This window comes from Cryptomeria japonica, chromosome 6, assembly GCF_030272615.1.
Source record: "Cryptomeria japonica chromosome 6, Sugi_1.0, whole genome shotgun sequence".
Lineage (NCBI taxonomy): Eukaryota > Viridiplantae > Streptophyta > Pinopsida > Cupressales > Cupressaceae > Cryptomeria > Cryptomeria japonica.
This window is the reverse complement of record NC_081410.1, coordinates 53453094-53466143: the sequence shown is the minus strand read 5'-3', so window position 1 is coordinate 53466143 and position 13050 is coordinate 53453094. Positions and strand designations below refer to the sequence as shown.

General features: G+C 36.2%; 1 protein-coding gene across 1 annotated transcript; it reads right to left on the bottom strand.

Annotated features, from left to right (window-relative positions):
* Positions 1-6886: 6886 nt before the first annotated feature.
* On the bottom strand, positions 6887-9603 carry LOC131064223 (ammonium transporter 3 member 1). The gene is made up of 4 exons (XM_059207581.1): positions 9524-9603; positions 8281-8967; positions 7883-8168; positions 6887-7576 (listed from the first exon to the last, which is right to left on the bottom strand). The coding sequence occupies exons 2-4, from the start codon at positions 8932-8934 to the stop codon at positions 7158-7160; spliced, it is 1359 nt and encodes a 452-aa protein (XP_059063564.1). The 5' UTR covers positions 8935-8967; positions 9524-9603; the 3' UTR covers positions 6887-7157.
* Positions 9604-13050: the final 3447 nt, after the last annotated feature.

Genomic DNA, 13050 nt, shown 5'->3' with positions numbered 1-13050 from the left:
CAAAATTAAAGTCAAAGTTGGTCTAGCGATTGCTTGGATTGAGGCTTCTAATCATTCAAAAATTATTGAAATTAAAATTCATATCAAAATTGTGTTTCTTACAGTCCTAAATCTGAAAAGTGTGTTGGCATTCATTCAAAATTTCAGTGCTTTATTCAAATTTTTTACAATTTGTGACTTTTGAAATTAAGTGTTTAATTGCAACATCTTTGATTTCCACTTTCAAATTTGAATTTTGCATGAAATCGAGTCAACTTCTAAATTTCAAAGCCTGCATTGCTTTCAGCATTCCCTCTAAAATCATAAAATTCAAAATTTCAGTTTCCCTCTCTTTTTCAAAATTCAAATTTTACATTTTTCAACAATCTTGGTAGGGTTCAATTTTGAGATTGCAACTTTAATTTGGCCTATCTACAGATCTTAAAATCACTCAATTTTTTCAGATTAGCTTTAAAATCATCATAACTTTCATCCCTGAAAATTTCGAAAAAAGTTGCAAGGACCGTGTGCACTCCGTTCGCCACGGACCCGGACATTTTTTTCGAAATTTCGGGAGATTGTCCTGATTGCATTTAACAGCTTAAATCTAGGAGATTGGCTGATTTTATTGAAATTTGCTACCTCTAAAATTCAAAATCTTCTCTCTTTCTTTAGTGCATGAGTTTTACAACAATAAGCCCTACTTACACTATTCCCGTTAGACGAAGCCTTAGAATTAAGTCCTTCCAAGGTGTAATTACCGAGGAGATGGAGCCTAATTTGAATGGCCTTTTTAACGAGGACATGGGTAATTCCTCTAATCCTCTTAATGATGAAGAAGCTCTCCATGAGGTTTCTGTAGAACAACTTTCAAAATTGGATAACCAATTTGATGATTTTCGACAATGGATGTCTCAAGAATACCCCGATAGTGAAGCTCTTTCATTAATTGAGGGTCTAAAACGTATGGTTCAAAGTGATAAGAATGGAATTGATATTTTGCGTGGTATTGCACACATTGTGGATTCGAATGTGATGCCGATGAAAAGTTGTGCTGAAACTTTAGGTTATACACAACCTCCTACTCAAGTCAATCATTCTATTCCTTTGACAACTCCTATTGCTAGTATACCTACTTTTACATCAAACATAATGACTACTTCAATACAAGACATTCCTCCTATGATCACCAGTCATGGGGGCAATCCCTCTTCTTCAATCAACCCTCTTCCTTCATTCAATCTGACTTCTTCATTCATTCCTTCAATGAGTGTTCCTATTTCATCTCCAGAAATGAACATGACACAAGGGGGCAATTCGTTTTCCATTCCTCCTTGTAGTGTTCCTCCTTTCCAATCATCTCCTATGACTAACTATCATAGTGTCCCGCCACCTTACTCTCAATCAATACCTTCTTTCAATAACATAACACCTCCATCACAATCTAACACGTCTAATACGAACTCTTCGACTGAAGAGACCATTAACAATCTTGCACAAACTGTCTCTTCTTTACAGCAACAAATTGCCTCTATGAATCAATCTAAGTTTAGTGTGCCCACATTTGATGTTGCGAGCCCACTTTCTCTTGACATTGTTCAAGCTATCTCCCCTAAACATGTTGAAATTCCGCATTTGGAGCTTTATAATGGTAAGGGCGATCCTTTAACACATGTTAAGACCTTTCAAACAATATGTACTGATTTTGCTTATGACCAAAGGTTGCTTGCAAAACTGTTCACTAGAACATTAAGAGACAAAGCCCTACAATGGTATTGCTCGTTGCCTTCCTATTCTATTTCTTCTTTCGAACAACTTGCAAATGCTTTTATTCAACAATTTCAAAACAATATAAGTCCTAAAGTTACTTTGACTGATTTAATGCATTGTAAACAAGGTGTTAAAGAAAAAGTGACTGATTTCATTGGTAGATATAAGCATTTGTATGCTCAAATTTCCTTTCCAGTACCTGACAATGATATTCAAAGAATCTTTATTTCTAATTTACAAAAAGATATTAGAGAAAAACTCCTGTTTTCTGAGTTTACTTCTTTCCAACAGTTGTGCGCAACTCTTCACAATTATCAACTGACTGTGAGTCAAATGGAACAAGCAAATCCTATGGCTCCGAGTGATAAGGGTGATAGTAGTCAACAACCATTTGGGAAGTTTAAACCGAATAGAGAGTCTATTAAATTCAATGAAAACATCATCAACAACAATGTGAATGCAGCATCAGGTGTGCCTCCTATTTCTAAGTTTTTCAAGAAAGAAAGAAAGTTTACTCCTTTGAATGAATCATTGCATGGTATTATGAATAAGTTATTGGAACAAAATGTGCTTACTCTCCCTCCTATAAGGCAAATAGATCCTGCAAAGATTAATTCACCCTATTTTGATAACAAATCTTTTTGTCAATTTCATCGTCATCCTGGGCATGATACTGAAAAATGTTTTGCTTTAAAGGGAAAAATTCAAGATTTGATTGATAATAATACTATCTCTGTTTCTGGTGTGAATGATAAAGGCAGCACATCTGTAGCTCCTCCTAACCAAAATCTTAAGATTTTTACTGATCCATTGCCTTCTCATACCTCTAATGCGATCGATACTACTGATTCCTCTATCTCACCTGATGATCTTGTGTCCATGACTCCGAATGTGATTAACTTTGTGGAGAAGTAGAAAATCCCTAAAGAACTTTCCATCACATTTGATTCCAGTGAGACTATCAGGGCACCTGATGGTCCTTTATATATAGTTGCAAAAGTCAAGAGTACACCTTGCCGTGGAGTGCTTATTGATCCTTCTTGTATGGCTAATATCATTACTGAAGAATTTCTTTTTATGTTGCAATTGAATCAAGTGATCTATGACGAAACAAATGTGGTTGTGAAATTATTTGATGCATTTTCTTCTCCTGCAATTGGTTCTATTACATTACCTATTGAGGTCCATAACAAATCCCTTGATGTGGACTTTGCTATTATTCCATCATCCGAACAATTTCGTGTGAAGCTAGGCTATCCTTGGCTATCTTCCATGAAAGCTATTGCTTCTCCTATTCACAAGTGTTTGAAATTTCCCCATAATGGTGAAGTTGTTACTGTCAATCATAGCCTCTTTAAACCTGCTGAAAGAACTTCTAGCGTTCCTATTGATTACTTTTGGCCTAAACAATTCCAATCTCTTCCTCCGCGAAGTGATCATCTTTTCAAATCTTATCAAAAGTGGAAAAAAGATATGATCCTATCTCTAAGTGAACCTAGAACACCCAAACTTGACATTCCTATCGTTCTTGAGAAGGAAGTTCTTCCTTTGAGAGATAAAACTAATGTCTTTCCTCAAGAAGATTCCCAACCCATCCCTACGGATGTGATTATGCCTATATCTAATAAACTTCCTAAAAGTAGACCTATACCTCCTCGTCATGATGGACTTGGTCTCCTTCCTAAACCGAATATTCCTCCCTTATATGGAGCAGTTCCTCCTCCTTCCTCTTATGGAGAGAAGAGACCTTCCTCTTCTCCTATTATTCAACCTAAGAGACCACAACCTAAACACCCAAGTGATAAGGATGAGAAAATTCCTCCTCCTCAATCTCCTCAACTTCCTACTAAGACTAGACGGAATCATTCTGCACGTGAACGCCGACGAAAGCGTCGTCTTAGAGCTCAGGCAGCTGCTTTTCAAACTTTGCAATCCCCAAAAACACCTTCAGCTAGTATTATTCCATTTTCTCCTCAGCCGACGATTGAGCCAAAATCTCCTAAACATAAGATGCATGATGGTCTTGATCCTGTGCGAGTTAAAGATCCTATTTTTATAAATCTTGATGATGATATAGATGAAAATGTTATTCATGATGAAAATGTTACTCCTATTCATTCTGATAGTGAATATGAATATGTTGATGTTGATAACCATTTATCTAACGAATTTTCTAAAGCACTTATCCTAGCTCCTAGACAAGAACAACGTGGCTCGGAACATGAACATAGCCCTTGTTTGGATCTTGTGATAGCTCCATTTGTTGTGTTGGATGTTCCTCCTCTAGCGTGTTTCCTACCTTCCTGAAATACTGATCAGCAAGATCGGGGGGTAGATGACGTGCTAGACTAGTTTCATTAGCATAGCAGATTCTCTCCTCCTCTCTTGATCTTTTGTTACTTCTTCTATGTGTTATTCTCATTCTTCTATTTGTTGTCCTTAGTGTTGTCTACTTGAGGACGATGCAAAGCATTGAGATCCCTTTTGGTCTCTATCATGTTGACTCAAAAGACACATGTGTTCCCTTCTTCTAGGTGACCTTCCTTGATTGGGGAATGAAGAACAATTATGCATACATACATATGATATACATGAATTATCATACAGCATACTGACCCCGAGGAAAGCGAAGTCACCTTGTGCTTTGTGTTTTGTGTCTATTATCCTTGGGCTTATCTCACACTTGGGGGCTAAATCCTTGTGATAACGTGCTCCTTTCTCATTTATTATATGTATCACTACCTTAAAGCAATCACCCCCGATGAGGCGTGTGCGATCACTTTAACGTAGGGGGGCATACATCCCGTCCATATCTTTTCAAGATACTTGAAAATTTCTTGACAAATTTAACTTTGCCTTGAAAATTTTTGATATCTTTCTTGCATGACTCATAGTGAGGGAACCTTACTACTGACAGTCATGGTTCTCCCTCGCGATCTTCCCTTTTACTTTGTCAATCGAAGTCGTAAGATCCTTAGTCCACTGGGGGCTTGGTGTATCTTGCCTCCTTGACGTGGTGAAAGTCTTTCAATGTTGTTTCCTTGTACTTTACCGGAAGTATGAGCGTACGCTTATACTCCCACTAAAGTGGGGGCTAAATGTAGCGTCCTAAAATTGCGACACTTGCAATTTTGACTGCATTTGGGTCTTCACGATGGCGATGCAACACGAAACCTGAATGGAGACCCCGAAACTTGCTTATGACATCAAAAACTGCATTTTTCAGCACCCTGGCCTGATCCTCTTTGCACCCTGCTGTCCCTGGAGGTGGGACCATGGCGCCCAATGCCCTGGTCCCTGGCCCTATTTTGGGCCGCCCGGTCTCTTTTGGGGCATCGGGTCTTTAAGTTTGCAAATTGGAAAATACGGTTGCTATGTCGGCCCAAGGTCGGAAAAATCAGTCTATCAGCCCTAATTGACAAGTATATAAACTACATTTCCTCTCCCATTTTGAGGAGGAAGGAAATAAGCAAGAGCAAGACGCGGAAGCGATATTCAAACATTCAAACATTCAAGCATTCAAGCATTCCTTCAAGCAATTGAGCATTCTAAGTCTCCATTCAAGGCTAGGTGTTGCATTCAAGACAAGGATTCAACCATTGAAAAGGAGATCACATACAACATACAACATACTACATACATTACACCTTCGCATGTAAGAATACAAACATTCTTACAACAAGGTATCAGTACTTGTTTACATTACAAACATTTACATTTACAGCATTCTCATTTCTTGGTTACTTCCAAAACCGGGGTTTGACCTAAAGGCAAACCCCTCATCCCTAACCCCCCAATCGTCCTCTCTTTTCTGTGTGTAGGTTGCAGGTACGCAGCTGTAATTGAAGATCTGGAATCCTTGTGCAGAGACGAACAGATCCACTTTCGTTTCGCGGATTTTTCGGAGGACCGTGTGCACGCCGGGCGCCATCGTCCCGTCAACTTTCGCTCAAATTTGCAGAACAGCACCGTCTCGACATTTTACTGCTAATTCCAGGTCCGCAGCTTCATCCCATATCCCTATCTCTATTTATAAGCGAATCTTTCCTACTTTACATGCATTCCTAGTTCAATCTTTCTATCTACATTCTTTACAAAAGAGAGTATCCTTGCTATCACAACCCTTGAAACTCATTTAGAATCCAATCTTGCATTGCGTGGGATTGGATCTTGTGGGTTTCAACCCCTCTTTTGAATGTAAAGTCTCCCCTAAGTGAAAACCATCAACCCTAGTGACTCTCCCTTCTCTCTCCTTGGAGTTGGGGAGGGGAGAACAACTAGGGTTCGATTTTTTTCCGCTTTACACGAACAAACAAACATTTCATCTATCACTTACAAAATATACAAAGAATGAAAATTATTAAAATAGAAAATATTAAAAGGTGGAGTCAAATAATGTATGAAAAAAGAAAAGAAAAAAGTAAAATTTGGATCTGCTTGAAACTCTCATTCCATTCCACTTAAGGGATTATCAATAATGTGCAGCAAGGCATAAATCCACCAATATAACAATAGAATAATTACCTATAATAGAAATGATTATAATTGAATAAAAGATGATCAAGCAAGTAATGTTAAAGAAAGAAGAAAAGAAATGGCAGCTTCAACTTTGAATTTGAAATTAAATGTTTGACATAAATGTTAATGGGCCTATATTGTATTCTTATATAGTTCTTTTGAATTGATGATCTCGTTATGATATGTATATTGGATGATAATCTTCATATTGACTTGTAAGTTTTTCTTATACTTTCTATTAGTTTTTCTTATACCTTCTATTTCACTTATTTTGGTATGTATGTGGATGGAAAGCCAATTTTTAATAATTCATATTGACAAAAGCGACTGAATGTTATGTTTGTTTCATAAAATCTGAATTTCTTTTTCCCTTTTATATTCAGATTTATGTTTCTTTTTTATATATTTGGGATAATGCAAAGTTATGAAGTTTCGTCATTAGACTTTTATCATGTTGACCAAAATTTTAAGAAGTTGACCTAAGAGAACTTGACCCTAACAATTCAATAACCTTCCAAGAAAAATTCAATACCAACAATCTTTAATAGATAATATAAAACAAAACATTTGATAAATCAAAAATTAGAAATGTTTAATATCTTAAAGCATATCCATAAATCACAGATCAAATCAATGCCCATAAAAGTAACCCAAACTTGCAAGATCAACCCACAACAAAGGAAACTGCATTCTATGAAGTAAGATTGAAAACACTTGTATACTTCATTCCCTACCCATCTTCTAGTCTTGTAAAATAATTGCAGGAGAAAGAGGCCTATTGGAGATCAGAACTCTATGGTTAGCCCTAGGGCTGTAGTTCCATCCAGTTTATCATGTTGTGTGTCATCAGACAAGCCATGCTGTGTATCGTCATGCTTCTCTCCATCACCTCACAGAGCATATAATTCCTCCCCATGAACTTCAGCATCCCCTATCTGAAGTTGTAACTCTGGCATCTTCAATGGGATGAAATGATCAATGACCACCATGACTATGCTTGTGACAACAATGTTCCAGGCAATGACAAAAGCAGCTGCCACAATTTGCTTAACAAATTGCATACCATCCCCATAAAATGCTCCCTTGGAATTCATTGCTCCTAGGAAGAGGCTGCAGAGAGTAGGATCTGCAAAAAGCCCTGTAAGAGCTCCACCCAATAATCCTGCAACTGCATGAGTATGGACTACAGCCAATGTATCATCAACTTTCTTTAGCATGGCTGACTTCTCGTGAACAATCATCATGGTGAACCATGGAATGCTACCGGAGAGTACTCCCATCACAATAGCAGCCCATCCTTGGACAATACCTACACAACAGGAGAAAGAAAATATTTTATGAAATGGGTTTCACTCAAATTTTGGAATCCTTTACTTTACCCTCTCCTTAGAAGAGAGCATCACCAACATAGATAGGAAGATAGACCATGTGCCCTATGCTTGATTAAGCATAGTCTCTAATGCATATACAAGCAGTTTGAACCTAAACTATATCATCTGTCACACTAACCAAATAAAGGCTATTGACTTCAGAGAGAAACAGGTGCTTCTGTATTCACATAAATAAAAGCAAAGATGCCTTTACAAATCAAGGCTAATAAAGGGATTTAACTTACCAGCGGCTGGGGTAATACAGACAAGTCCAGCTATCATTCCCTGCAAGGCCCCAGTGACTGTGGCCTTCTTAGAGAATATAACATCCAAACAAGTCCATACAAGAAGACTGGTAGCTGCACATATGTTGGTATTCAAAACAGCCATGAAAGAAAAAGAAATAACAGCATAAGGGGCACCTCCAATTAAACCACACCAACCCAACCACAAGAAACCAGCTCCAGTCAGCATAAGCGGAACGTTGTTTGGAGGAATTTTTTCACGGTCCTCTTGTAGCCTAGGTCCTACCTGTTCTTTCCACACATTCAATGAATAAAAACAATCAGGATACATAATCTTAGAATCAATAGGTAGGTATGTACAAGATAGCAGTCACCAAGGAACAAAGAATTGTGCATACCCAACAGGCTGCTGTAAAACCTGCAGTTCCTGAAGAGAGATGGGTGAAATAACCACCTGCAAAATCAATGACCCCCCACTGGAAAAGGAATCCTCCTCCCCATAAACTAAAAGCTCCAACAGTATATGAAAATGTGAGCCAGAGTGGCACAAAAGCCATCCATGCTTTGAAATTCATTCTTCCAAGCAAAGCCCCGGTCAATATGACCACTGTTACTCCTGCAAAGACGAACTGGAGAAACACAAAGGTAGCCGTCTCCAGTGATCCATCCTTGTAGCCATGCTCTGTTTCAGGGACAATGGCATTTTTTATGAGAATCTTCTGGGCAAATGCAGGTCCTGCCTTTCCCCAGAATGGAAGGAGTTCATCACCAAATGACATTTTGTACGCCCAAGTCACCCAACAGATCAAAACAGCTGCATATGCATAGAGAGCCATAAATGCAGAATTCACAGCCCATTTCTTCTTCACAATGCTTTCATAGAAGATAACAAGGCCTGTCATGCGTAGCAATCCAAAAAAAATTACAGCTACCAATCCAAAAACAGTTGCAGATACCATTGGGCTTGCATTTTGTGATTCTCCTGTGTTAAAGAAAGGCAAGTCTGGTACTCCTGGGCTATTGTAGGGGGCAACTGGCTCTGTGGTCACCATGGCTGCTACAAATTGAAATGTTCAATTCAAATCCTGTGAAAAACCCATCACAGTTTATGGCAGGTAAGCAAATCAGAAAGGCATGATGTATTATATTTATCTTCATGAAACATGATTTTCTACTGAACACCACAAAGGACCTACTAAGGAGTGTCTAGGAGAGTACAACAGAGCAGAACTCAAAACAGAACATCACAAAATTTCAAAATTCTATGCTGGCAATTAGAAAAAAGTAATCAAACCAAAATTATCAAGCTGCAGAATTGAGGACTTCAGCGATCACAGCAAAAGCATGACCGAACAGAAGCCAAGAAAACCTATTAAACTTAAACAACCTTAAAGTTGAACCAACACCCAATTACAGAACTTGAAGCAAATCACTAGCTCTGATCCTTGTGGATTCCCAGAAGACATGTTTCCATATCCTCTGCTAAAACTTATGAATCGCTAACTCTGAGCTCAAGAATTAGAAAACATTCTCTATCAAAACCACCAGCCAAAATCTAACGTCAATGACCGAATCTCCTCTGTTAGAACTTAGGAATCACTAGCTTTGAGCTTAAGGTAAAAAAATCTGTATCAAACTCACCAGCCAAAATTGAATGTCAATGAGCCACGCGGAAAGCAATTTCCCCACTGGATCACCTATACTTCATCTGCAAATTTTTGTCATAGATATAGGAAATATCTTGTGGCTTGATCCTGCAAATTAAAGTAAAAGAAAAAGGAAATTTGAAACATGTGCTTTGTTAAATTGGACCCCATCGCCTCATGGGCATTGGACCAAAAATGAATATATTCTTTGGTGTGTGACCTGGAATTACCGTCTTTTTCTGTGGTGAATATTTTTCCGTTAAGTTATATAAAATAAACGAGCATAAATAACTAAATTATGTAAGGTATTGTTTCATCTTCTACACCTACCTATCATGGAGTACTTATCCTTCCCCATTTTGGTTGCACTCAAATCATATTGATCAAATGACAAGATATTATTTCAACTGGAAGTGCGGTTAATTTCTCGATAGATAAGGTGGTTAATTTACAGTTTACACTTTTGTTTGCACTCAAATCATATTGACTGGCTTCTACAGGTCTTATGAACGCTATGCAGATGCTGTCTTCCCTCATATAAAACAAAATCAATCAATCAATTAACTCACAAAAGCACCGCATTATTATTACTTTATCTTAACTTTACAAAAGCATCCTCTAGAACAACTTCGATTTTCAGATCCACCGTGAAGGGCGGGCTTGCCAATATTATTTGATGGAAGCACCGCATTATTATTACTTTATCTCAACTTTATCTTAGCTTCACAACATTATTTCGCTTGTTAATGAATATGATGCCCACTTCTACTCTTTTTTTCTACCAATCCACACCTCTATTGTCCTTCTATGTCTCTCCATTTTGATCAGATTTTAAAATATTTTTCTTTGTTTTAGTTGAATGGGGTTCAATAATGGTTATAGCAATTGTGTATATAATATCCAATCTTCTCACAAATTTATACTATATATTATAAATAAATAATCCACATGTAAATAAAAAAATAACCAAATGTTGGTCAAAATAGACCTATACTTGGAACACATAAGAACATGTAAATGTTATATAAAAAGTATAAATATACATTCATTAACAAGCGAAATAAATAGTTTTTTGTTTGAAATAAAATATCATAACTATGCACTATAAGTGTGTCATTTAAAAAATAAGATGCTCATTTAATAAAATAAAATACTTGAGCAAGTATTTTCCATAGTAAAAAAATAGTATTCCTATGTGTACAACTATTGGGGTAGCAATGTATATTCATTGGATTATTTCATATTAATAATTTGTCCTTTCACAAATATAAAAGGTGAGCACAAAAAATACCTTGTTATTTTCCATGAAATGAGAAGGATTTTCAACAAATTATACTTAATGTGCAATCGATACATTTATGAGTGTGATTTTTATTTTATTGAAAAATTATACAGAAATGCAATCATTTTTGTATGGAAATGGAAGTCATAGTATAATGTGTATATTGTGATGGGTTGGAGTATATTGTATGACTAAATTGTCTACTAGTTTGATATCAATATTAGTTGTAATAATCATCCTCTTTTTTCTTGAGGGAGACATATTTGGCATCTTGCAAGTGGACATATTATTTTTTTTTGTAAGGGAGTCTTCGCGTTCCAGTCCAATCCACTACCTACCTTACCTTTAACTTACAATGTGAACCAATTTCATTTTTTTATTTCTTACTTGTTTAGGGTTTTAAAAGGAATTTGAACAAACAAAATGTGTTTTGAAACCTGTAGTTTCTTATACATAAACAATGTCATGAAATTCTATTTTTATTTGAAACATAGGCGTATATATGTATAGTTATGGATTTCTTATAAGAAATAGGAGATTTCAAAGCATGTTATCTTTTAACCTGCACTTTATAGGGTAACTTTTACAATACACTCTTCACACTACACATGCCTAATATAAGAAATTGCAAGCTTCAAAACACACTATTTTTTTATCTTGCACTTCAAAATGTATTCAACCAAAGTGGTTTTTAACTATTTATATCTAGGTTTGCATTTCAAATAGCAACCTCATTGTTGTTTCTATTTGGTAAATTGAATATACTTCTCCAAAGTAAAGATTACAAAACACATATTTTGAAACCTACAATATCTTGTACCCATACACACTATTATGAAATGCTATTGTTATTTTAAATGCAAACATGGATATGTATAGTTATGAATATCTTATAAGAAACAATAGGTTTTGAAACTTTCTATCACTTTTAACTTACATTTTACGACATAGTGTAACCTTCACAACACACACACACACTACATTGCACGCACTACCTAATATAAGAAATTGGTAAAACACATTATGCTTTTTAACCTACATTTCACAATGTACCTAACCCTTATGGTTTTTAACTATGTATATCTAGGTCTACATTTCAAATAGCAACAACACCATTGTTGTTGTTATTGGCTAAATTGAATATACTTCTCCATAGTAGAGGTTAAAAAATAAAGTGTGCTTTGGGTATGTTGTGAAGTGCAAGTTACAAAACACAATGTGTTTTGAAATGGTAGGGGGGTCAGACAACTAGAATTCCCTAGTTAATCTACTAAATACTTATCCTATGTCATCCCATCCCCCACCCCCCCCAGAGGCCTGAAACTAAGATCCCCCCAACCTGAGTTGGGATGGGCTTTCTCACCCATTAGGGTGGGTGTAAGCCCCCTACAATAATCTACCTCCTTATTATAGCCCCCTACTATTCTAAAGGGCTAGTGAAAATGTGTAGTTATTAATATCTTACAAGAAATGGGAGGTTTTAAAACATGTTGTATGTTTTAACATGCACTTTATGGCATAGGGTAACCTTCACATTTTACACATTGCATAACTAGAAATTGTAGGCCCTTCAAAAAACACTATTTTTTAACCTACACTTTACAACTTACCCAATCCTTGTGGTTTTTAACTATGTATATCTAAGTGTTCATTACAAATAGAAACAATAGTATTGTTGTTATTGTTGGTTAAATTGAATATACTTATCCATAGTAAGGTTATAAAACATGATGTGTTTTGGTTACTTTATGAAGTGCAGGTTATACAATATCATGTGTTTTGGGTACCTTGTGAAATGCAAGTTATAAAACATGATGTGTTTTGGGTCCCCTATGAAGTGTAAGTTACAAAACATGATGTGTTTTGAAACCTACAATTTCTCATAACCAAATAAACTATCATGAAATACTAAATTGTTATTTGAAAATTAGATGTAATACCTATAGTTATGAATTTCTGAAAAGAAATTAGAGGTTTCAAAACATGTCTTTTTAACCTATAGTTTATGGCAAAGTGTATTTTTTATAGTGCACACTTCAAATTGCACATAATGTCTGCTATTAGAAATTGTAGGCTTCAAAACACATTGTGTACTTTTAACCTGCCCTTCATAGTGTATCCAAACCCTATGGTTTTTAACTGTGTATATCTAGATCTACATTTTAAATAGATAAATGGTAATTTATTGATGCAGGAGAATCCCCGATTCATGGCAATCTTGCATCAACCAAAAAAAATGT